The sequence below is a fragment of the Ovis aries genome, chromosome 5, assembly GCF_016772045.2.
Source record: "Ovis aries strain OAR_USU_Benz2616 breed Rambouillet chromosome 5, ARS-UI_Ramb_v3.0, whole genome shotgun sequence".
Classification (NCBI taxonomy): domain Eukaryota; kingdom Metazoa; phylum Chordata; class Mammalia; order Artiodactyla; family Bovidae; genus Ovis; species Ovis aries.
Genome location: NC_056058.1, coordinates 41791307 through 41816882, shown reverse-complemented (window position 1 = coordinate 41816882; position 25576 = coordinate 41791307). Strand labels below are relative to the sequence as shown.

Genomic DNA, 25576 nt, shown 5'->3' with positions numbered 1-25576 from the left:
GTGCTTGTGACATCTGGTGGTGGTCTTGGTGCCAGGTGTGGCCCTCCATGCACAGTGGAGGTCACTGTCACCCCTAGTCGGGGGCAGGTGTCAGGACCTTGCTCTCCCTCGTGGACCCAGGGCCCCATGCTTCCAGACCCTTCCCAGTGTTGGTGATTACAGCCAGCAGCCAAGAATCAGGCCCCTGCCACCAGCCACTGACCATCCTGACCCTCTGGGACCCATTATGACCCATATTCTAGTGACCTATTGACTTTCCCCCCCTTTTTTTGAACAAGGAGTGGTTTTCTAAATACAGGATGTAAGCATGTCTCCAAAGGACATTGCTGTGTGGGTTCCATCCCTCTCCCCCTCCCCAGAGCATGAGTACCCCAGGGAAGCCTTGGGCTTTCGGATGCAGGGGAGGGGGTCAGGTTGGGAGTGGGACAAAAGCTTTCAGCTTGCCAAAACTGCTGGTTCCCAGAGGCTGAAGAGCCTTTGCAAACCAGATTCTGCCTGCTTGGGAAACTGCTCTCCCTTTTGTCACTATGTGGGGAGGGGGAGTGCTGAATATCAAATGCCCTCTGCATAGGCCCGCGCTTGTTGGTGGTGTCTCCTGGAGGCTGTTGGAGCAATTTGTCCAAGCCCCTCCCCAGGGTGTTTCTCAGTAAGCTCTGGATAAAGCTGGAAGAGCTGGACTCTTCTCGATGTGCAGGGCTCCCCAAGAAATGGTGGAGGCTGCTGCTCTCATGGGGCGGTCAGCTTCTGTGTGCTGTCTCCACTCCATCATTCATTCACCCAACATCAGTTTAGAAGGCAAGACAGGCAGGTACATTTGGCCTGTTCGGTCACAGCTGGCCAGAGGGAGCGACTGACTCCGAAGCTGGGAAGTACCTTCCTAATTTCTGTTCTTCAGAAGGTTCTTTAAAAGAATATGAAAAACAGCTTAATCACCTCTCCTGAACCCTCAAACTTGCCCCTCTTAAGAGGACCCTACCTTTAGTAGTGCCCCACCTCTGGCCTGAATGCTGCCCAAGCCTCATTGCTGTCTCCTACCCCTGCCCCCTCCAGGAAGGCCCCTGGAGCCCTATCTGAGTGCTGAGTAGGCAAACTCCAGGCTGCAACCCTCTGTGCTGCTTCCTGGTAGGATGGTTTCAGTGGTTCTAACAGCCTTCCCCAGCCAGACGTCCAACACTCTACCTGTGCATAGGAGATGCTCATTGAATTGAAATAGGATGAATGAAAGAGCTCAACATTCAGAAAACGAAGATCATGGCATGTGGTCCCACCACTTCATGGGAAATAGATTGGGGAAACAGTGGAAACAGTGTCAGACTATTTTTTTGGGCTCCAAAATCACTGTAGATGGTGACTGCAGCCATGAAATTAAAAGACGCTTACTCCTTGGAAGAAAAGTTATGAAAAACCTAGATAATATATTCAAAAGCAGACATTACTTTGCTGACTAAGGTCCGTCTAGTCAAGGCTATGGTTTTTCCTGTGGTCATGTATGGATGTGAGAGTTGGACTGTAAAGAAGGCTGGCGCCGAAGAATTGATGCTTTTGAAGTGTGGTGTTGGAGAAGACTCTTGAGAATCCCTTGGACTGCAAGGAGATCAACCCTGGGATTTCTTTGGATGGAATGATGCTAAAGCTGAAGCTCCAGTACTTTGGCCACCTCATGCAAAGAGTTGACTCATTGGAAAAGACCCTGATGCTGGGAGGGATTGGGGGCAGGAGAAGAAGGGGATGACAGAGGATAAGATGGCTGGATGGCATCAAGGACTCGATGGATGTGAGTCTGAGTGAACTCCAGGAGATGGTGATGGACAGGGAGGCCTGGCATGCTGTGATTCATGGAGTCGCAAAGAGTAGGACACAACTGAGCAACTGAACTGAATGAGAGAGAACCCAGGCCCATGGCTCAGACTTAATTCCCGATTATCTAACACCCCAGCATCCTTCCTCTGCCTCTAGCCTCTCCCCAACCCTGTGGCCCCACCCAGCTTCAACCAGGTCCAACCCACCTCACCGAGTGCAATATTCCACCACTAAAGGACATACCCCCGTGTCCTTTGAGACCACAGTTTGTTGTGAATGACAAACCTAGACAGAATATAAAACAGAAACATCACTTTGCTGACAGATGTCCATATAGTCAAAGCCATGGTTTTTCCAGTAGTCATGTATGGATATGAGAGTTGAACCATAAAGGCTAAGCCCTGATGCATATGAAAAGTGATACTGGAGAAGACTTTGACTTCTAACCCGTCTGACTCTTTGTGACCACATGGATTGCAGCATGCCAGGCTTCCCTGTCCTTCACCATCTTCTGGAGCTTGCTCAAACTCATATCCCTTAAGTCAGTGATGCCATCCAACCATCTCATCCTCTATCATCCCCTTCTCCTCCTGCCTCCAATATTTCCTAGCATCAGGGTCTTTTCCAATGAGTCAGTTTTTCACATCAAGTGGCCAAAGTATTGGAGCTTCAGCATAAGTCCTTCCAATGAATATTCAGGGTTAATTTCCTTTAGGATTGACTGGTTTGATTTCCTTGCAGTCCAAAGGATTCTTAAAAGTCTTCTCCATCACCACTTTTCAAATTCATCAATTCTTCAGGGCTTAGCCTTTATGGTTCAGTTCTCACATCCATACATGATTACTGGAAAAAACCATAGCTTTGACTATATGGACCTCTGTAGGCAAAGTGATGTTTCTGGGTTTTTTTTTTTTTTTTTCTACATTCTGTCTAGGTTTGTCATTCACAACAAACTGGAAAATTCTTAAAGAGATGGGAATACCAGACCACCTGACCTGCCTCTTGAGAAACCTGTATGCAGGTCAGGAAGCAACAGTCAGAATTGGACTTAGAACAACTGACTTGTTCCAAATTGGGAAAGGAGTACCTCAAGGCTGCATATTGTCATCCTGCTTATTTAACTTATATGCAGAGTACATCATGAGAAATGCTGGACTGGATGAAGCACAAGCTGGAATCAAGATAGCCATGAGAAATATCAATAACCTCAGATATGCAGATGACACCACTCTTATGGCAGAAAGTGAAGAAAAACTAAAGAGCCTCTTGATGAAAGTGAAAGAGGAGAGTGAAAAAGTTGGCTTAAAACTCAACATCAGAAAACGAAGATCATGGCATCTGGTCCCACCACTTCATGGCAAATAGATGGGGAACAATGGAAACAGTGACAGACTTTATTTTTTGGGGCTCCAAAATCACTGCAGATGGTGAGTACAGCCATGAAATTGAAAGATGCTTACTCCTTGAAAGAAAAGTTATGACCAACCTAGACAGCATATTAAAAAGCAGAGACATTACTTTGCCAACAAAGGTCCATCTAGTCAAAGCTTTGGTTTTTCCAGTAATCATGTATGGATGTGAGAGTTGGGCAATAAAGAAGGCTGAGCACCAAGTAATTGATGCTTTTGAAGTGTGGTGTTGGAGAAGACTGTTGAGAGTCCCTTGGACTGCAAGAAGATCCATCCAGTCCATCCTAAAGGAAAAAAATAAAAAGCCACCTGATGCGAAGAACTGACTCGTTTGGAAAGACCCTGATGCTGGGAATGATCGAAGGCGGGAGGAAAAGGGGACGACAGAGGATGAGATGGTTGGATGGCATCACAGACTCAAGGGACATGAGTTTGAGTAAGCTCTGGCAGTTGATGATGGACAGGGAAGCCTGGCGTACTGCAGTCCATGGGGTTGCAAAGAGTCGGACACGACTGAGCGACTGAAATGAACTAACAGGTTTGCCATAATACAAAATACAAAAGCCCAGATTAAGACTTCCATCCAGCCCCTCTGGCAAGGCCTCACTCGGCCCCGCCTTCGGCCCCTCCCCCTTGGTCCCGCCCCCTCTAGCTCCTCTAGTCACACTAGGCTCCGCCCCCTCGAGCCCTATTCGGCGTGGATGACTCTCGGCCCCGCCTTCTCCCCCGCCCCGCCTTCGGTATTGGCCCTGCCTCTGGGTAACGCCCTTCTTCCTTGGACTCACCTTCCGCTCAGGCCACGCCCTCGACGTCCCGCACCTTAGCCCCGCCCGCTCTCTCCCCGTTCTTCGAGGTCACTGGGCCCTGCCTTCGGGCTCCGCCTCTTTTGACCCTGTTCAGTTTGGCCTCGCTCGACCCCGCCTTCGACCCCGCCCCTACTTTGGTATTGGCCACCCCTTCAGCCCTAGACTCCGCCCTTCCGCCCAGCTCCGCCCCGCGCCCGCGCCGCCCGTTTCAGGCCCGTTGGCACCCGGCTAACAGCTTCCACCACGTCCGTCGCTTTGAACTCCAGCGACTGACCCAGGCAGCCCGGCCCCACCCGCCCCAGCCCGCGCAGGTGAGCGGCTGCGCTTCCACAGCTGTGTGTATCTGTGGGCCCGCGCACCCTCTCTGAACTCCGCCGGGCCTGAAGGCGGGAGGCCGTGGCGGAGGCGGCGCCCCCTAGAGGTCCGCGCGGGCCAGGGTCCGGACGGGCGCCGGAGCTCACGGTCTGTAGTGGACCGAGATCTCCTGGTGCATTTTCCAGGGGCTGGGCATCGAATCCTGCGTCGCTTCGCTGTGGGAATGCTCGGGATTTCCCCGGGGTTAGTGGACGTTCTGGTGAGCCTAGAGTGCGCTGAGGAGGAAGCAAGCCCTTGTTGGGGGAGGCGTGTTTGCCATCCCCCAAAACACTGCGTGAATTCTGACCGGCAGCAGCCCTCTAACCCCATCTGGCCCGGGCCGGGATTCCTAGTGGCTCTGGTCCCACAGGCTGAGCCTCACTCACCCCGAGCCTCGTTTTTTCTCATCTGGCAAATGGGCACTGGCCTTCATCAGGCTCCCAGGAGCATCAGCGCCGGCCCTGAGCCAGGCCATCCCACCCCGGGGCCCTGGGGACACTAATGACTCAGACGCCAGCAGTCCCTGCTCTAGGAGGTTCCGGTTTCAGCAGGCAACCCAGATGGGGGAAGAAGCAGTAAAAGGGTGATCAGAGCTGGAATGGGGGACCCTGCAGGCAGAAGGGAGGCCCAGAGGAGGCTCCAGAACGAGCCTGGGCCATCGGAGAAATATGAGCTGAGAGCAGATGGGTGAGGTGCCTCCGGCCAGCCTGTCAAGAGGGAATGGTCCTGCTGGCAGAGGGAACAGTGGGACCAGGGGTGTGGAGTGCTGGGGCTGGGGTCATTTGGGGAGCTGCCAGGGGCACTGAAGGACTAGGAGGGACCAGGCTCCTGGCTCTATGGAAGTCTGGTGGTTGCTACCCCAGGGCCACACTCAGACCTCTCAGCCCCTTGGCCTCATAAACTCCCTTTTGAGATATGACAGGGAACCCTGGGGGCCCATTTAGTCTGTCAACAAAGAAATCGATCGAACACCTGACCAGGCTGAATGTCCTGTGCTGTGTGGAAGGACATGTGTGCGCCTTTCCAGGAGCGGCAATAGGGGCTTGGACTACAGAGGGCCGTGCGGGGCTGTGGGGTGGGGAACAGTGGCCAGGTGACCACAGCAGTGAGCAAGGACTCACAGCTGGTGACTGGACCTTCAGATTCTGGGGAGGAGACTTTAGCAGGCGGGCATAGGAAATTACTTTTCCAAGAAGGTTGGAGTGGTGGGCACTATACAGCCGCCAGTGTGACCTCAGGCCACTCTGTCCGACAGCCCCACCAGCATGGGCAGTCTCACGTACCAAGAAGACCTTGACGAGGAGAAGAACTCAGGTGCATGTCTGGGCGAAGCGTGGGCATAGGGTGGGGGGAAAAGGTGTGGGCACAAGGTGGGCTCCACCAAGGGGCGTTAGAAAGTACAGTGGCTGAAGTGGGGAGACAGGAGGCCCAGTGTGGGGTTCTCATGGGGTTACAGATAGTTCAAAATCCTGGGACTGAAGGGTGGACTCAGGACTTGGAAGCCTGGGACCCAGAGCACCTGGGCCGGGCATGGAGCCTCCGACACCTTGGAGCTCATCCCCGGTGCCTTGTAGTTTACCCGTCTGTAGAAGGAGTGGGTGTGAATAGGTCTCCCATGGCCTAGGGGTTGTCTCGGGGTGGCTGGATCCTCAGATCTACCTGGGCTCCCCAAGCAGGTAGCTACCGTGTAAAGAGATCGAGGGCCCTCCTGTCTGTTTACCAGCTAGATCCCCCAGGGGCCCATTAGCCCTCCTCTGGGGTGTCATTAGCCTGTGTTTATCCTCCAGAGTTCACCTGGGAAGTGCAGGCCAACAACCGGGCCTACAACAGCCAGTTCAAGGAGAAGGTCTTTCTGTGTTGGCAGAGAAAGAAGTACAAGGTGGGCAGGCCTCCCCCGTCCCCGCTCCCATGGGCTTTGGGGACCTGCCAGTGAGGGAGAGTGGTCACCGGGGCTCTGCCTTCTGGGTTCTCCCACTTGGTCCTGAGGACTGTAGTGCTGGCCTCGCAGAGTCACTGGTCCAGCACGGATGCCCCATGTGGCTCCTCTGCCCTAAATATGTTCCTAGGCAGCCTTCACAGTACAGTGTGTCCGTCAGGCTCTACCTACCTGCAGGGAATCCTGGGGTCACCGACCTGGCTCACCAAGCCTGCACCCAGTAGGGGCTCTGTTCACGCTGTTCATGGCTGGAGGGGCAGGTGGGTGGAGGCCAGGTGGGGCTGGGCAGGCAGACCCCCACACCAGCTCTCCTTCCAGAAGAACGTCATCCACACGGCCAAGTACAATGTCTTCTCCTTCCTGCCCTTGAACCTGTATGAGCAGTTCCACCGCTTTTCCAACCTCTACTTCCTTCTCATCATCCTCCTCCAGGTGAGGTGGGGGCAGCCCCAGGAGTCAGTGCCCATGGTCACTCCACTCCATCTACCTGCTTGAGCTGTCTCCTCCAGGAAGCCCCCATCCCCACCCCCTGGCACTTCCCACCTTCCCACATGGCTCTGTAGACCCAGGGTGGTTCCCACATGGCTCTGTAGACCCATGTGTTTGTGTGGTTAGTGGGTCAGTGTCCACCCCCCACAGACTGGGAGTTCCGTTATGGCTGGATCCTCACTGCCCAGCCAGGGGCCTGGAACACAGGACGTGCTCAATATATATTGAAGGATTTGAGTGCATGGATGGCTCCTCCAGGTATGAGGAGGCCTCCTGACCCCTTTGGCCTCAGCAGGTCCCAGAGGGCAAGGAGGAAGGATCAGATTCTAGGGACCCACTGGGTTACTTCCTGGCATCAGGCTGGTCATGGGTGGAGATGGGGCCCTGTGTGGTGAGGGAAGTTTCCAAAACATCCCAACTCTTACCCAGTATCTCATTCTGATCTGAGTAAAGTGAGACACTGCTTTTATCCATCGAGCCAATAAACACTTATTGAGCACCCACTGTATGCAGGTCCTGTTCTGGGCACTGGGGACCCAGTAGTGGCCCTGACACCTGTCTTAAGGTGGCTCAGGACTGGGGGAAATGACTGTCATTAAACCACATGGTAGGAACCAGTGATGGGGTGGGCCCCCACCCAAACTGTGCTGAGGGCAGATATGAGGTTGCACAGAGGGGATCCCATGAGACCCAAGGCCTTGAGGAGGGAACAAGCATAGGGTTGGGAGGGCTTCCTGGAGGAGAGGACATGTGGGGGCGGTGCGTGGAAGGAAGAGGAGGCATTGCTGGGCAGGAGGTCCAGGCAGGGAGAGGGCCCAGAGGGGAGTTGCCTGCAGGTGGGAACGGCAGGATGTGAGGTTGTAGTGCTGGATGTGTGGGCAGAAGGGTGCAGGATTAGGGGGAGGGGAGGCAGTCTGGTGCCCAAGAGGGTTGGCTGGCATGACCCATCCTCTGTTTCAGGGCATCCCCGAGATCTCCACGCTGCCCTGGTTCACTCTGTTCGTCCCGTTTGTCTGCCTCCTCACCATCCGGGCCATCCGAGACCTGGTGGACGATATTGTAAGCAGGGACGGGGTGGGGGCAGGGCGAAATCAGGTGGGTCCTCCTGACTCCTGGGTGCGGTGGGAGGAAGGTCCGCACAGGCAGCCCCGGTGGGCTGTTGTCCATTGTGCTCTGTGGCCACTGGGGCAGGTGCCAGTGCCCCTTCAGCAGGTCATCCAAGTGTCCACAGTGGCAGCCTGCAGGAAACTGCCCTCTTTCTGCTGCCAACACCCTCCCAGGGGCAGGGTCACTGGACAGGCACTGCGGGGTTTGGGCTCTCTAGCTGGGCACCTGCGTCTGTTGCCTGAGCGGCATGAGGGGAATCGTCCCTGCTCTGACCTACCCCCATCGGCCCAGGGGCGACACAGGAGTGACAAGATTGTCAACAATCGGCCGTGCCAGATCCTAATGGGGAAGAGGTGAGGCTGCAGCAGCTGGGTGTGGGATCTATCCAAGGGGGGCAACCCCAGCATGGCAGAGGGATGGACATTCACGGGGGGTGTGCCTGGAAGACCATCCAGCATCTTCTGAGGTCTTGGAGATCCTATGGGGCCAGGAGAAACCCAGACCAGCACTTGTTAGATGCCTGCTGTCTACCAGGCTTGGGGTGGGCCCTGTGAAGGGGCAGGGGCTGAAGATCCAATTGTTTACTCTCATGGAGCAGAGTTCAGCCAAAGGGGAGGGCAGGAAGGTCTGAAGGGCGTTGGAATCTGGGAGGAGGGGGTAATCAGGGTGGGGGGTGGGGGGGTGGGGGGACCCCCCACCCCACCCCTGCCACCCCCACCCACACAGCTTTCTGTGGAGAAAATGGAAGAATCTACATGTGGGAGACCTGGTCTGTCTGCATAAAGACAGCATTGTCCCGGTGAGCTGCAGAGGGGTGCTCCGGAGACAGGGCAGTTCCCTCCCTCCTCCCCATCCCTCACCCTGCTGGTCTCCCACACTCTGCCCCTATGCAAGGCCATCATCTCTTCCTCGTTGAGCTGAGTTGGGGGGTGGTTTGGAGGCAGGGCTGTCCCCCTCTCCCCACCACTGGTCTCCCCCTTCTCTACCCCCATGCAAGGCTGTCATCTCCCATCCTGCTCCTCACCCCAGGCTGACTTGGTTTTGCTGGCCAGCACAGAGCCCAGCAGCTTATGCTATGTGGAGACGGCTGACATTGACGGGTGAGACCAGGTCATCACTAGGGCTTTTGGGGACTGGAGGGCTGCACACCCAGCCCACTTGGATGTTGTGGTCCTTTGCCCTGGGAGCATGCGGACACTTGAATGTCAGCTGGGGCAATAAAAATGCACCACCATTTCTGGAAGCCCATCTCCCCCACCCACCATGAGCCAGGTGCCAAAGCAAGAAGGCCTAGGGTCTGGCCTCAGCCCTTTGGCAAACACACTGTGTGACCTTGGGCAAGGCTCTCTCCCTCTCTGGGCCTCAGCCTCCTGCTTGGCAGCTGGTGCACAGTAGGTGCTTAGGGAAAATGCCAGAGTGGCTCTGGAAAGAGGCTGGGCATGCCCTGACCAGGCACTGTCTGTCCCACCTTTTGTCTTGCTCCCCTTCTTGTCACCAGGGAGACCAACTTGAAGTTCAGGCAGGCCCCAGTGATCACGCACCACGAGCTGACCAGTATAAGGAAGATAGCCTCCTTCCAAGGTGGGAGCTGGCAAACCCATCCAGCCCCTCTGGGCCCTGTCTCCCCCACTGCAGTGGGACCACAGGTTCCCCACCTGCTAGGTGGAGGGTGTTGTGCAGCTTCTGACATCCAGATGGGCACATTACCCTCTGTTATCCTGTCTTATTTATTCCCAGACCACTGGGGCTGAGAGAATTTTTGGCAGAGAGACTTCTTCCAGGTCCATATCAAATCCCTTAAACCAATGCAGCAGTGGAGGCATTTCTGTTGTTATTACAAAGCATGCTACAGCATTTGATCAAGTGTTACATTTTATTTTTAACCCATGACCACTTTAAAGCAAATGCTTTTAGTTGTTTATTCAAAAAGGCAGCCTATGGGAATTCCTTGGAGGCCCATTGGTTAGGACTCAGCACTTTCACTGCCAGGGCCTGGGTTCAATCCCTGGTCAGGGAACTAAGATCCCACAAGCCGAGTGGTGCGACCAGAAAGAAGCAGCAAAACAAAACAAAGAAACCAAGGCAGTCCATGTACACTGGCTAGCAATTCACCTACATGTTTGGGAGAGGCCCACAGGGACATCAGGTTTATTATTTTCTGCCAGATAAGTATGACATTTCACACCTATTGGTTCAGTTACTGTTTGCTGAGACCCAGCAAGGGGATAATTTTTTTATTGTTACTATTTGCTATCATTATTTTCCTGTCACATTACAAAGGCAAGTTATTCTAATTGGCTCTGGAGCATGCCAGAACCTTTCTCTCCAAGCACAGCCCCTCTGCTCCCGACATCCAGACACTGGTTGTGTGTCTGCTCATGGATCTGGGGAAAGGCCTTGCCACCCTGACACCTCTCTCTGGGTCCTGACCTACCCCAGACAGCCCAGCACCCCTGCCCATTTTGCAGAGGGGGAGACTGTGGTTCAGAGGGGTAGTGAGAGGTGTGGGCTTGCCCCATGGCTCCTCTGTCCTTCTCCTGCCCCTCCCTAGACAGCTCTCATGTCTACCTTCAGGAAACAGAGGGTCCAGCCCCAGAGAAGGAAGGGTGAGGGTCACTTAGCCCCGTGGCCCCCCAGCCCACTCCCTGCCAGATGCTGCCTTGGGCCAGCCTTTGCACGCTGGGTGGGTTTTGTCAAACAGAAGTGAGACCAGTGGCTATACTCTCTCAGGGTGATGGTGGACAGGCCCTCCCCTACTGCCTGCTGGGGAACGCTGTGCCCTGTGTTTGGTCCCTGTAGTTTAGGGTGCTGGATGGGTGCACCCCTTCCTTCCCTCCCTCCTCATTTGTATTCAGCACTTACTGTGTCAGGTGCTGGACTGGGCTCTGGTGTCCCCAGCTCAACTGAGATAAGGCTGGTGCCTGCACTGGTGGACCTTACAAACATTTAAAAAATATTTATTGATTTATTTGGTTGTGCTGGTATGTGGGACCTTTTTAGTTGTGGCATGGAAACTCTTAGTTGTGGCACGGAAACTCTTAGTTGTGGCACGGAAACTCTTAGTTGTGGCGTGCAGGATCTAGTTGTCTTACCAGGGATGGAACCTAGGCCCTCTGCATTGGGAGCAGGGAGTCTTAGCCACTGGACCACCAAGGAAGTCCCTCACAGACATTACTGATATGGCTGCAGGAATAAACGTCTGGTGATGTCAGACACTGGCAGGGAGGAAGGGGCTCAATGGAGGGGTGTGTTTATCTGGCTGGAGGATCAAGGAGGGCTTCCCTGAGGAGGTGTGTGTACCACCACAGGAGACAGCACATGCAAAGGCCCTGAGGCCAGGAACACCCAGCTTGGAGCATCCAGGAGGAGGCTGTGTTGTATAGTGGGGGTGGAGGTGCCATTGGGGCCAGTTTGGGGTAGTGTGGGGCCTGTGCAGGTGGCCCTGGCTGGAGAGTGACAGGAATATTCCCTGAGTCCCCTACCCCTAACCCATATTGAAGAGGGGTGGCTGAGTTGCACCATGCTCGTGGCTCCCTGAACACTGGGTTGCCCACAGGGAAGGTGGTGTGTGAGGAACCCAACAGCCGAATGCACCACTTCGTCGGGTGCCTGGAGTGGAAGGGCAAGAAATACCCACTGGATAGTGGCAACATCCTCCTGCGAGGCTGCAAGGTCCGGAACACAGACACCTGCTATGGACTGGTCGTTTATGCCGGTACAGCTGCTCTCTGGGGCCCCGGGGCCCATCCTGCCCAGGTCAGGGGTAGGGCTGGGTGGCGGAGAACCCTGAGGTCACTGGCAGGAAGTCACAAGGCCAGGCCTGGGTGCCACATGTCTGCTGCTATGGGATGAAGGGCTCCTGGCGTGGTTTCTCTGGACTCTCATTTCTGAAACTGCAGGAATGGACGTGTTGAGCCAGCACCTTTGTTTTGACTGGAGAAATGGGGGTATTTATAATAGATGGAATGATGGGTGATGGAGTAGGTGGATAGATGGAGATGGAGGGTGGGTGGATGGATGAGTAGACACGAGAGTGGACGGATAAATGGATGGATGGATGGACGGACAGATGGTAAATGGATGGATGGATGAATGAATGGATGGTGGATGAATGGTTGGTGAACAGTGGATGGATTGGTGGATGGATGAATGAAGGGATGGGTGGATGGATGAATGGATGGTGGATAGATGAATAGATAGATGATGGATGATGAATAGGTGGTAGATAGACGGATGGATGAGTGGATGGAAATCTTGCAGGTTTTGACACAAAGATCATGAAGAACTGTGGCAAGATCCATCTGAAGAGAACCAAGATAGACCATCTGATGAACAGACTGGTGGTCCTGGTGAGCTTCTTAGACCCCCCTGCCCTGGGTGGGGGGCCATGGAGGAGGGGAACGAAAGGGCCCCACCGCACAGAAGCCCCATGGCTGTCATCTTCCAGGCTTCAGTTTCCCTCCTCTGAAGAATATGCAGCTTGATCGCCTGGTCAGGCCAGAGAATTTTTTCTTCAAATGACGATTTGAGGTGGGGGGGGGGGGGTTAATAAAACAATATTTGATTGCAACGTTTCCAAAACCCGCAGGAGATAATAAGATGCCCCCCTATCCTCCACTGATCTTTAGAAATCCTTAATTTTTTGCCTAAATCAAATTTTACCTTTTTAAAAATTATCGAAATAATAATTTCGCAGTCGCGAAGCTCGGCAGAAAACCTCCAAATTGCCCTCCCCGTGGACTGCCATCCCCTCCCCACCGCGACCCCCGTCCCATCCTGAAGCAGTGCTGGGGAACACCCGCTCCCCGCCCCGTGCTTGTCAGTTCACACTAAGGGTGCGCGCGTCCCTGAGGTGCCTCGCTGCCGCCTGGGCCCCCCTCACGCTGTGCCCCTCCTCCCCTCCGCGCGCAGATCTTTGTGTCCAAGGTGGTGATTTCCGCGGCCATGACCTTTGGCTTCTGGCACAAGGTGAAGGAGTTCAAGGCCAATCACCACTACGTGTCTGCCATGCACATGCACAGTGTGGCTATGGAGGCCTTCTTCATCTTCTGGAGCTTTCTCATCCTGCTCAGCGTCCTGGTGCCCATGGCCATGTTCATTATGTGAGCCCCGGGGCCTCCCAGCCCTGCCCGCTGCTGAGCCGGAAGGGAAGGTGGGGGAGGGACAGCAGGCCCAAGGGCCGGGCAGTGACCCAATGTGCGAGTGCGCATGCGTGCATCAGCAGGGTCGAATTCATCTACCTGGGGAACAGCGTCTTCATCAACTGGGACGAGCACATGTACTATGAGCCCCAGGACCTGCCCGCCAAAGCGCGAAGCACCAGCCTCAACGACCTGCTGGGCCAGGTGGAGTACATCTTCTCCGACAAGACGGGCACGCTCACCCAGAACATCATGACCTTCAAGAAGTGCTGCATCAGCGGAGTTGTCTACGGTGGGACCCCGCCCGCGCCCTGCTCCCCGTGTCCAGGGTCTCACGGCAGTGGCCCGGCATCCAGCATCCCACACCAATTGATGCCCCACCACTATTGCCAAGGGGCTTCCTCTCACGTGGGGTTTGGTTAGCTATTCCTATACGGAAAAGGCAATGGCACCCCACTCCAGTACTCTTGCCTGGAAAATCCCATGGATGGAGGAGCCTGGTAGGGTGCAGTCCATGGGGTCGCCGGGAGTCGGACTTGGCTGAGCGACTTCACTTTCACTTTTCATTTTCATGCATTGGAGAAGGACATGGCAACCCACTCCAGTGTTCTTGCCTGGAGAATCCCAGGGACAGAGGAGCCTGGTAGGAGGCCATCTATGGGGTCGCACAGAGTCGGACATGACTGAAGCGACTTAGCAGCAGTAGCAGCAGCAGCTATTCCTATAAAGAACCCACGGGTCAATATTTTTGGCCACTAAGGCCGCTGGGTCTCTGGCCCCAGAAAGCAGCTGCTGCTTTCACCCAGATTCTGGATTTTTAATTTCACAGCATTTCCACGGGTCACACAAGATAATATTCTTCTTTTCAGGTTTCTCCCAACTCTCTAGAAATGTGAAAAACATTTATAGCCTTGAAGGTCACACAGAAACTGGTCCCGATGTGGGGGCATAGTTCACCAGTCTCTGGTCTAGCTGATAAGCAGCAGACACAGTTTAGACCAGGAGCGGACAGAGGGCCCCACTGGGTGATACTGGGCCTCATGGGCAGTCTCATGACAGACCTGGGCCCCTGCCCTTGGGCTGATGCCACCTGACAGGTCAGGTGCTGACCAGGCCCGTGGTGAGTGGCACCAACCCTGGCCGGTCTCTGATGTTTCTAGAAGTGCTGCGGACCCAGGTTTTCCTGTGAAATCACCTTGTTTTTCAAAGTAGGTAGCCAAGTCCAAATTTTAAAAAGACACCAGGAGGAGGTCAAACCAAACATGTTCTACGGGGCTGAACCCCACTCCCCTACGCCCTCCACCCCACCGCCCTGGAGGGGGCCCCTGGGACACATGGCTACATCCTATTCTCCAGGCAGAAGCTGAGGCTGGGGTCTTTGGCAGCTTGGGGCGCCGGGTGCAGGGCGAAGGCCTGGCTGGTCTAGCTGCAGCCGGCAGCCCCAGGAAGTCTGGCCCAGGGAGGGGGTGCTGAGGCCTAAAGCTGAATCTTTCCCCAGGCCCAGAGGAGACCCCAGGCAAGGTGAGCTCTGGCCTCCCCGGAGCCCTGGGTGGTGGGGGGAAGGGCAGTGACCCACCCAGTGCTGGCCTGTGCCCCACCCCCTGCAGGAGAACCCCTTCCTCTGGAATAAATTTGCTGATGGGAAGCTGCTATTCTGCAACGCCCAACTCCTGCAGGCCGTGTGGGCTAACCAGGACTGGAGGGTGCGCGAGTTCTGGCGCGTGCTGGCTATTTGCCACACGGTGATGGTACAGAAGAACGGTGAGTGGCCCCCCAACCCTGGGGGTGGCCAGGCCCAGGCTCCCCAGATCCTCTCCCACCAGCTGCCAGGGCCTTCTCATCCCGATCAGAGAACTCCCAGGCCCCCAGCCCGAACCCCACCTATCCTCTGCCACCAAGGGTGTCCTGGCCTGTCATCATACAGGGAGGAGGAGGACTTGTGGACTGGGATGCAATCGCCCTTTTCTTTTATTGGACTTAGAGGTTGTGCCTGTCCAAGAAACTGTCGTCCTGCAAATGCATGTTGGGCACTTTCTGTATTTGTTTCCTCCCTGTGCTAAACAGGTGGAGACAGGTGGGTGGTGGGTCTCCAACAAGGTCAAGCTCTCAGACCCCTCCCCGCTCTGCACCCTCCCTGGCCAGACCAGCTAGTGTACCAGGCAGCTTCCCCGGACGAGGAGGCACTAGTCACAGCGGCCCGAAATTTCGGCTATGTGTTCCTGGCACGCACGCAGGACAGCATCACCCTGATGGAGCTGGGGGAGGAGTGTGTGTACCAGGTCCTGGCCATGATGGACTTCAACAGCGTCCGCAAGCGGATGTCAGTGCTGGGTGAGTGCCCGAGGTCCTGGGTGGGGTGGTGGGAGGTAGGGAGGGGAGTGTATGTGGGCAGCCAGGCCTCTTCCTCCACAGTCCGCAAGCCCGAGGGCTCCATCTACCTCTACACCAAAGGGGCTGACACAGTCATCTATGAGCGCCTGCAAAAGAAAGGAGAGACAGAATGGGCCACAGAGGAGGCCTTGGCTGTGAGTCCCTGTGGGAAGGGAGGGTGGAGGGGCAGAGTCGAAGTCACAGGAGCAGGGGAAAAGAGTGTGCGGAGAAATGGCCTCAGGGAAGCCGTGGCCAGTTGGTCAGGTTGCACACTGTTCTGCCCAGCACACAAACACACACTCAAGGGCTGAAGATGGAGCTCAGCTCCAAGCTGCACTGCCCAGTGGGGACATCTTCTTTTGAGTCAGGCAAGGACACCCTGTGGGTGGGTTTTTTCCTGGATGCCGCCCCCCTCTTCCAGCCAGGCCTAGGTTCCAGGACACACTCAGCGCACTCTGCCCCGAACCTTTCATCTCCAGGTGAAGCCCCTTTCCAAGCTTCATCCTTCATCCTTCTGTTTCCTGCTGTCTGTCATCTCTGACCTGGTTTCCCTGCCCTCGGGGGGTTTCCCAGAACCCATTTCCCAGAACCCGGTTCCGGTGTTGCCTCAGGGCCCTTGCACATGCTATTCCCTGTCCTCCCTCCACTCAGGCGCTCAGCATCCTTCTGTCCTCGCGGTTCAGCCCTAGGTCCCCACCTCCAGGGAGCTCTTTCTGACATGGGCTGTCCTGCCATGCGGGCCCAGTCCTGAACCCATGGGTCCCCAGCCTCACCCAGCACAGGGCCCAGCAGGGCTGTTTATGGAAAGAATGTCCTCTGTCCCTCCCCTCAGGGGTCTCCCAGAGTGCCCTACTCTGCCGGGAGGGAGTGGTGGGGAGCCGATGTCTGGGTCCTGACCCAGAACCGAAGAAGTGCAGTCACAGCAGTGACCCAGAGCCCAGGATCTCGGCAGGATGACTGGGCTCAACTGCCCATGGTATGGATAGGGAAACTGAGGCATGAGAGGAGGCGCACAGGCCTGTCTGGGGCACTCGACATGTCCGCATACAGCCACCCAAGCCCATGTCAGTCAGGAGCAGAAGCCAGTCAAGGGGCTGCCTGTTGGGGCAAAAGACCCAGGGCAGGGTTGGAGCCTAGGAGGGAAGAGCTGTGATGGGGTGAGAGAGCACTGGGTCCTCACCTGGGCCTGGAGACAAGAGTCCCACACGATCCTTTCTGTGCCCCACCCCCTACCTCAGTTCCTTGAGAAGTGAAGCAGAGAGAGGGCTCCAGGGAGGACAGAATCCTGATTGGGAAGGGGTCTGGCAGGGCTTCACTGAGGATCTTGCCTAATGGTTAGAATTTGCAGCACAAATCATAGGGTGGATGTTCCTGGCTAGGGGAATAGGCAGGCTGAGATCTGGAGGCTAAACAGAGCGAATGGGGTGTCTGGGGGAGAAGGGTTGAGACAGAGCAGGTGTGGAGCAGGGTGGCGTGTGGTCCCAGCCTCCCCCCGCCACCGGAGGACAGACTGTGTGGGTAGGGGCAGGTTGGGGGCCCAGGCAGAGGGAGAAGGGCTGCAGGGGTTCCCCGGAGTGGCAGGGGTGCCAGTATCATCTGCCTGCTGGCCCCAGTCCTTTGCCAAGGAGACCCTGCGGACATTGTGCCTGGCCTGCAAAAAGGTGGATGAGGAAGTGTATGAGGAGTGGCGGCAGCGGCACCAGGAGGCCAGCATTCTGCTGCAGAACCGCGCCCAGGCCCTGCACCAGGTGTATGAGGAGATGGAGCAGAGCCTTGAGGTGGGTGGAGCTGGGGGCGGGGCCCCACACCCCAGCCCCACTGGGGAGCCCACTCAGTCTGTCCTCACCCACTCCTTCCTCCCCACCCCAGCTCCTGGGAGCCACGGCCATTGAGGACAAGCTCCAGGATGGTGTCCTCGAAACCATCAAGTGTCTCAAGCAGGGGAACATCAAAGTGTGGGTCCTTACAGGGGACAAGCAAGGTGGGTCCTAGGGTGGCGGCCACCAGCGCAGGGAGAAGGGAGGCACGGGGAGGGCTCACCCCATCCCAGAGTCACCATCAGGCCCTCCCTGTTGTCTGAGCTCACTGTAGCCCACCACTGTGTGTCCCTGGGAAGGGAGAACCGAGGCCCTAGGTGCCTCTCTCAGGTGGGCTGATGCCATGCTGAGCGCCTCCTGGGGATTTGGCCCCCTTGGCAGCGCTGTTTGGTGGGGCCCAGGTTACCTCCCAGGGCTCAGAGAGCACTGGGCCCCTGCCTGAGGCTGCCCAGCCACCTAGGGGCCAAGTTGGTCCTGTGGCTGTGGAGCCCTGGTTCTCCCACCCTCTGAGGCTTCTGGGGGGGCCTTCACTGAGCACTGGTGCCTACAGGGCTCCATTAGGACTTCTGTGGGCGGGAGGCACATACACTCCAAATATTTAGAATGACATTTAACAGCTCTGCTGGTGTAAAGACCAGTCTCCAAGGTGGAATTTTTTTTTTTTTTTTGGCCGCATTGCCGGTCATGTGGGATCATAGTTCCCCAACCAGGGAAGGAACCTGGGCCCACTGCATTGGCAACATGGAGTCTTAACCACTGGACTGCCAGGGAAGTCCCACAGGTTGGATTTCTGTATTCATTTTTTCCTTTATTTTTTTCCTAAGAAGTTATGTCACATTTTTCTTCACCCCCCCTCCCTGCCCCCAGACATTAAATCGTTTTGTGGGGATCCTAGGCATTGAAATGCCTAAGGTGCCTTGACCTTGGCCCCAGACTCACCTCTCTGCAGCCGCCCAGCCGCAGCCAGGAGTGGAGTCCTAGGTATGCTCAGAGTTGGAAAGTCTCAGGGCTGACTCAGTGGCTGCCATGGTCACATGCCCTCCTCTGAGCCAATCGCTGTGGCCCGTGGAAGGGGCATGCCGCTGTAATGGGCAAGGTGGGTGGGGTTGGCCTCCCGGCAGGGAGGCCTCCCCGCAAGGGCTGAACTGGGCTGGTTTGCAGAGACAGCGGTGAACATTGGTTTTGCCTGTGAGCTGCTCTCAGAGAACATGATCATTCTGGAGGAGAAGGAGATCGTGTAAGAAGTGGGGATGGGGTGGATGATCCTGACAGGGGATGGGGGTCAGGGTTAGGGACGGGACGCCCGGGACACAGCCATGGCCTTGGGGTCTGCCTGGCCGGGCTCCTTGTGGCTGGCATGTGGGTGCAAGGAAGCCTGTGTGGCTGACGTGGCTGAGGCCTGGTTGGGCGCCCACCCCTACCCCCGTGCAGGCGGATCCTCGAGGTCTACTGGGAGAACAACAACAACCTGCAAGGTGGCAAAAAGAAAGAGCTTCCCCTGCAGTTCAAGATGGCCTTGGTCATTAACGGGGAGTTCCTGGTCAGTGTTAGGTCAGAGTGGACGGTGGAGCCCTGGTACCCGGGGGAGGGGCCTGGGAGGAGCTGCAGGCTGAGGCTGGGGCTGCTACCACTGAAAGGCCCTCAGATGCACCATTGGACCAGCCAAGGTGATGGCCACCCCGAGAGATAGTTCTCAGCTGGGCCGGAGCAAGGGAGGGTGCAGTCAGGTCTGGATGGGAGGAGGGCACAGTCGGGGAGTGGGGCGGGAAGAGGGAGGGGTGCAGCAGAGTGACCCGCCCCTGTCACCCGTGAGCCAGGACCAGCTACTGCTGTCCTTGCGCAAGGAACCCCGAGCCCTGGTCCAGAATGTGAACGTGGACCCACTGGAGTCCTGGCAGGAGCCGGGAGAGGAGAGGGTGGACTTCCTGCAGGCCAGGCGCCTGTCCCTCATGTGGCGGACACTGGGGATCCAGCTGCGGAGCTCGGGGCTGGCGCCCCAGCAGGAAGACTCCAAGACCCTCCAGAGCTCTGAGGAGCGGCGGGAGCGGGCCTTCATGGAGCTGGCCTCCCGATGCCAGGCGGTCATCTGCTGCCGCGTGACACCCAAGCAGAAGGCCCTGATCGTGGCGCTGGTCAAGAAATACCAGAACGTGGTGACCCTGGCCATCGGGGATGGTGCCAACGACATCAACATGATCAAGAGTGGGTGGAGGGCAGCGGGGCCAGGGGAGGCTGGCAGCAGGTAGGAGCGGTGGGCTGGGGCCCCTGGGCCGACAGGCTTGCATGTGCCTCTGCAGCTGCAGACATCGGCATAGGGGTGGCGGGTCAGGAGGGCATGCAGGCAGTGCAGAACAGTGACTACGTGCTGGCCCAGTTCTGCTTCCTGCGGCGGCTGCTGCTGGTGCACGGACGCTGGTCCTACATGCGCGTCTGCAAGTTCCTGCGCTTCTTCCTGTACAAGACACTGGCCAGCATGATGGTCCAGATCTGGTTCGCCTTCTACAGCGGCTTCACTGCCCAGGTGCGCCGGAGGGAACTCCCTCCCCTCTAAGGGGGGCTATGTCCTTCCTGTAGCCTCCAGGAAGGCAGCAGGCATGCTCCCACTCGGAGGTCCTCAGAGGGCAGAGCGTGTCTGAAGCCACAGAGCAAAGCAGCCTTCAATCAGTATCTGGCTGCATTAACAGAGGTATAGAATCTACATAACGCAGGGGATGGTTCTGTGCCCAGCTCTGTGCTGAGCATTTTCAGGGATGTTTGGCAAATTTGAGCTTTGAAGCAAGGGCAGGACAGGTGCTCCAAACATACATTCTTCAAGGGGAAAAAACGAGAACCTGAACTTCAGAGAAGATAAGATTGTAAGGGCTGGGTCCCTGACTTCAAGATTCTTGACAGTATCATGGTGAATACTGGATGTGCTCTCCAGAGTGTCAGAGGAGTCATATGTAATGCAGTGATGTCCCCTGTGGTCTGAAAATAGACTTTCATGAAACAGAATGGCCTCCCTGTCACCAATACCCAAACAGCTGAGAGAGAGCTTTACAAGAGAATTCTTCATAAATATATATTTTTGTTTTACCTTTTATTGCTAGGTATTTTATTCTTTTAGATGCTACTATAAATGGAATTGTTTCCTTAATTCCCTGTTGATATTGCTTATTGCTGCTGTATAGGAAGTGGTACCATGTGGTGGTGCATGTGGTAAAGAATCCGCCTGTCAATGCGGGAGAGACGGGTTCGATCCCTGGGTCAGGAAGATGCTCTGGAGAAGAAAATGGCAACCCACTCCAGTATTCTTGCCTGGAAAATCCCATGGACTGAGGAGCCTGGTGGGCTATAGTCCGTGGTTTCTATACACCACTGGTGTATAGAAACACTTTTGTGTGTGTATGTGTGGATCTGTGCCCTGCAACTTTGTTGAGTTTGTTTTATTGGCTCTAGTAGTTTTCCTGTGAGTCTTTTGGGATTTTCTGCATGTAGATCACGTCCTCTGCAAAAAGAGACAGCTCTACCACTTGCTTTCCAATTTGGATGCCTTCTATTTCTTTTTCTTGCCTAATTGCTTTGGTGAGGACTTTTCCAGTGCAGTAATAGCCACGGTGAAAGCAGACATCTTTGTCTTGTTCCTGATGTCAGAGGGGACAATGTTTAGTCTTTCTATGTTTGTTAACTGGAATTAATGTTCCTTCCCCCCCCACATATTTATTTGAATATTTACTCCTATCAGTATGGACTCATGTATGTTCATTTTATTCTGTGCCTTGTTGCTCATTTTGTCTCCGATTTGTCCCTTTGCCCTGTGCCTGCTCTTCTCTGAGCATGTCCTCACTTTCTGGCGCTTCAAGAGCTTCCTGGCTCGTTTTGTCCTTTCCTTGTCCCAAGCCTGGAATGAACCATTCCCTCAAGGAATGCCAGTTCTCTTCACCAGAGAATGGTAGTTAGACACCAAGATCTAAGCACTTGGTGTGCTCATCGCACGTGGGATGCCAATATTCTCTCTGTAGACAGAGGCAGGAGATATACACATACTAACTGTGTTTAGACACACATCTACACCTGTACTTATACTGATCTATCTATGTGTATATGAGTTCACACTGATACCTCTGATTCCAGTCACCCCACAGAACAAGGCTCAGCTTAGCCTTTTCCACATGCTCATTTGTGACTCATCTCCAATGGTGAGAAACTTGATTCTGGTAAAAAAAAAAATTTTTTTTTGTCGTTACTTATTTGTTCAACTCCAGAATGCATGTAAAGCCATTCTGGGAACTGAAACTGATGCTTTTTTCACTAGCCTGGATTTGTGCATTCAGGAAGGGACTTGGTCTCTTTGTGAGATCACTTCCAGCTCTGTTACCCATCACTGACTTCCCAAGTTAAAAATAATCTAGGGACTTCTCTGGCAGTACAGTGGGTAAGTCTCCAAACTTCCACTGCAAGGGACACAGGTTCGATCCCTGTTTGAACTAATACCCTGCATGATGTGCAGCATGGCAAAAAGAAAAATTTAAAACACACTCTCTAGCCATTTTCCCTCCTGTAAACTTTGTATTATAGTCATCACTTGAAACAGACTCCAAGGTGCTACTTTAAAAGCATTGAAGTGAAAGTGAAAGTCACTCCATTGCATCTGACTCTTTGCCACCCCCATGGACTGTGCGGTCCATGGATACTGGAGTGGGTAGCCTTTCCTTTCTCCATACCTTTTCTCTTCTAGTCTTTATCACTTCGTGCAGCCCCGATCTTAGCTCCAACCTTGATTGTCACTTGACTTTCCAAGTCACCTGGCATCCTCTCCAGGTGACAAACAAGCCTGGATGGGTCTCCTTAGGTAGAGATTCGTTTCTGTCTCTGGCCATTTGGCTCTGAAGGCTCAGTGCATTCTCCCTCCCTTCCCCTCTCTGCACCCTCCACCTTCCCACCACAGGCTCTGTACGAAGGTTGGTTCCTGGCGCTCTTCAACCTGCTGTATAGCACCCTCCCGGTCCTCTATATCGGGCTCTTTGAGCAGGTGAGCAGCTCCAGGTCTTGGCTCCTCCTTCTCTGTACATGTTTCTTCTCCTGGGGCCTGGGGTAGGGTAGGGGCCATCCCCTTCTGGTCCCAAGAGCCAGCGTCCCCGCCGTGAACTCATCAGGATGTGAGCGCAGAGCGGAGCCTTGAGTTGCCAGAGCTATACATCACAGGCCAGAAGGAGGAGCTCTTCAACTACTGGGTCATCCTGCAAGCCATTGCCCACGGCACAGCCACCTCTCTGGTCAACTTCTTCGTGACGCTGTGGGTCAGCCAGGACTCAGCTGGGCCTGTCAGCTTAAGTGACTACCAGTCCTTTTCGGTGGTCGTGGCCCTGTCCAACCTGCTGTCCATCACTATGGAGGTAGGAATGGCCATCTGCCTGCCCCTCCCCTGGTGGGGTGGGCCTCGGCAAGCACTAAGGTCTTTCCTGGCAGTGACCTGCCCCTTCACAGGCCCTGGGAGCTGGGCCTCCATCCTCCCCGTGGAGCCCCACCCCACAGTTCCCTCCCCATCCCCCCTGCCTTAATGCCCCTTCCCTGTGCAGGTCATCCTAATCACCAAGTACTGGACCGTCTTGTCTCTGCTGGCCATTTTCCTCAGCCTCTTCTTCTACGTGATCATGACCAGCCTCACCCAGAGCATGTGGCTTTTCAAACGCTTCCCCAAGAACTTCCCGTTTCTATGTAAGCCCCCAGCAGGGATGGGGCAGTTGGGGGGGGGTGCCCATCAGAGCACCCTCTCTCCCCCTCTGAACCTCAAGCTCCTTGGCCATGCAGGTGAGGTAGGGGGGTGTGTGTATGTGTGTGTGTGTGCAGGAAGCGTCAGTGTCTCCTTAGAATTTTCACCTCCTTTCCCTGAGGTGAAGGGAAGAGAAAGAGATAGGGTGTTGGAGGGGAGAGGCACCAAGCAGGCTCTGGTGAGGCCATAGCCCAGGACGGCTGTGATCCTGCCCTGTTTCCAGACGCTGACTTCAACGTGCTGTCCCAGCCCCCAATCATGCTGGTGATCCTGCTGAATGTGTCACTGAACACCCTGCCTGTGCTGGCCTTCCGTGTCATTTACCAAGCCCTCAAGAAGCCACAGCGCAAGGTGAGGGGTGGGGGTCCACGCCACACATGGAGGACCCCAACAGCCAGAACCTGTGCTGGGAACTGGGACTTGAAGGAGAGGCAGAGATGAGGCAGAAGCAGAGCTAGACACACACCCAGTGTCCCCACAAGGGACCAAACGACAGGCAGAAGGGCCCCCAAGTGGGGTGTGGTTCCTGAGGTGCATGCAGTGGGAGCATAGCCGGACTCCCACCTGGAAGTGCCTGGGGCTTGGGGGCCGACGCGACAGAAGTGATTTGGAGATGGGATAAGCAGAAGAGGGACTCGGGGTAGCCCAATGTTCATCGGTGGGTGACGGATAAACAAAATGTGACATATACGCACGGTGGAATATTAGCCTTTAAAAGGAAGGCGAGTCTGACACCTGCTACAACATGGATGAAGCATGAGGACGTGATGCTCAGTGACGGGAACCAGACACAGAAGGACAAATACTGTCTGATCCCACTCACAGGAGGTCCCTAGAGGAGTCAGATCCATAGAGACAGGAAGCAGATGGTTGGGCCAGGGGCTGGGGGAGGGAAGGGAGTGTCAGTATTTTATGGGGAGAGAGTTTCCATTTGGGAAGATGAGAAAGTTCTAGAGACAGGTGATGGGGATGGCTGCACGACAGTGTGAATGTGCCACTGAGCTGTGCACCTAAAAATGGATGAAATGGTACATCTTATGTTATATGTATTTTACCACAATGAAAAAAGGTGGGAGTTGGGACTCACTAGCCCATAGTATCAGAATCTAAACGGATGAGTTGAAGCTGGGATGGGCCCCAGAGTTGACTTGGAATGGTGGACTAGGACTTGGCCACAAACCACCACCTTCAGCCACACAGGCTGGACATGGGGCTGCCCCAGGGAAAGTTCTGACTTTGCCACCAGCGGGCACACAAGGTGAGTGTGGCTGGCCCAGAGTTAAGTCCCAGGAAGAGGACTCTGATTAGCTGGTCCAAAGTCAGGTCCATGCGGAGGAATCTGGTTGGTCCAAAGTCAGGTCCCATGGAGGACTCTAGTTGGATCATCTTGCCTAGGAAAGAGCCTGGACAATCGATAGTGGCCAAGGACTCTGATTGACCCTCACTGGAGGGGCAGGTGATCTGAACATCATCAACATGGCTTGGGAGCCTGATGACTTCACTCTCTCTTTTGCTCTGTAGGAAGAGGTAGAGAAAGGCACAAGTGAGGAGGTCATCACCGTGGAGCCTGTGCCCTGTATCCATAGGGAGTCACGGGCCCGGCGCTCCAGCTATGCCTTCTCCCATCGGGAGGGCTATGCTGACCTCATCACGCAGGGCACGATTCTGCGGAGGTCACCTGGGGTCAACAGTGACATGCTGGTTGATCACACAATGCCACCTGATGAACCATCTGGGAGCATGAAGGAGTCCTTGTGGTACCCAAGGAAGATGTCATTTCTTGGGAGGAAGAGGCACTCACACCATGGGAAGGTGTCCTCTGAGGACATGCAGCCTCCCTCTGAGGTGAGCTCCTCCTTAACCATGGATAGGCGGTCTGCTCCTCATCCCCAGCCTCTCAACAAAACCTGGCCATCTGGATCTTTACAGGAGAAGTTGCCATATTCTCCTCAGAACCTACTGCCAACCGAGATACCACTGTCAGCTCTAGACAGCCAAACGACCTCTGTTGAGAGCCAGACGCTGCCTTCGAGCCAGCTGTCCCTGCAGAGCCAGCCAGCATACCTGCCACAGGAGAAGACATCCCTCTGGAATATCCGGAAACTGTCCTGGAAGAACTGGTCGTACATCTGGCAAAAGGAGCCCGAGCCCCGCAGGGAGGGGATATTGCCAGTTTCCAGCTCAAACCTTAGTTCTGTGATGGAAACTGTACCACCAAGTGCAAAAGGATCATCCATCAGTGAGCAGCCAATGGAGGTGGAGCCCTCACCTGTGGAGAGAGAGCCGTCTCCTATGGAGTGGCTGCCAGAGCCCAGTGGGGACCAAGCTGCACCTGATCTGGCAGAGTAGCTTCCCTGGCCCCCGGGGCATCAGTGACTGCTCAGGCATAGTAAGTGTCATCCAGCAAGCACGAGGCTATCCCTTGAAGACAGGGCCCCACCGGCTCTTCTTTCCCTAATAAATCACAGTCTGTCTGACCCTAGGATTCCTTGAGGCTCCCTCTTCCTGTACTTCTTTTTGTGATGCCCATGGAAGTTTTTTTCTGGTTTAAGGGAAAAAAGAAAAAGAAAATCAAAACACTGTCTTCTTGTGGTA

The 25576-nt window shown here is 55.2% G+C and overlaps 1 protein-coding gene across 31 annotated transcripts; it reads left to right on the top strand.

The window, feature by feature from the left end:
- The first annotated feature begins 4225 nt into the window (after positions 1-4225).
- On the top strand, positions 4226-25558 carry ATP8B3 (ATPase phospholipid transporting 8B3). 31 transcript variants are annotated; one of them, XM_060416471.1, is made up of 30 exons: positions 4226-4326; positions 5625-5683; positions 6157-6248; positions 6624-6737; positions 7755-7853; positions 8193-8254; positions 8628-8700; positions 8931-9001; positions 9400-9482; positions 11458-11616; positions 12162-12250; positions 12813-13003; positions 13123-13334; positions 14541-14563; positions 14650-14803; positions 15185-15373; positions 15455-15567; positions 17026-17190; positions 17282-17393; positions 18397-18466; positions 18661-18769; positions 19047-19431; positions 19527-19750; positions 20400-20555; positions 22157-22240; positions 22365-22604; positions 22788-22926; positions 23205-23332; positions 24503-24826; positions 24911-25558. In XM_060416471.1, exons 2-30 carry the CDS (start codon positions 5635-5637, stop codon positions 25328-25330), a joined length of 4329 nt encoding a protein of 1442 aa, XP_060272454.1. In that variant the 5' UTR covers positions 4226-4326; positions 5625-5634; the 3' UTR covers positions 25331-25558. The 31 variants fall into 31 exon arrangements, with proteins under 31 accessions (XP_060272454.1, XP_060272455.1, XP_060272453.1 ...); XM_060416472.1 differs by having other exon boundaries at positions 18391-18466; positions 24935-25558; XM_060416470.1 differs by having other exon boundaries at positions 18391-18466.
- The last annotated feature ends 18 nt before the right edge of the window (positions 25559-25576 follow it).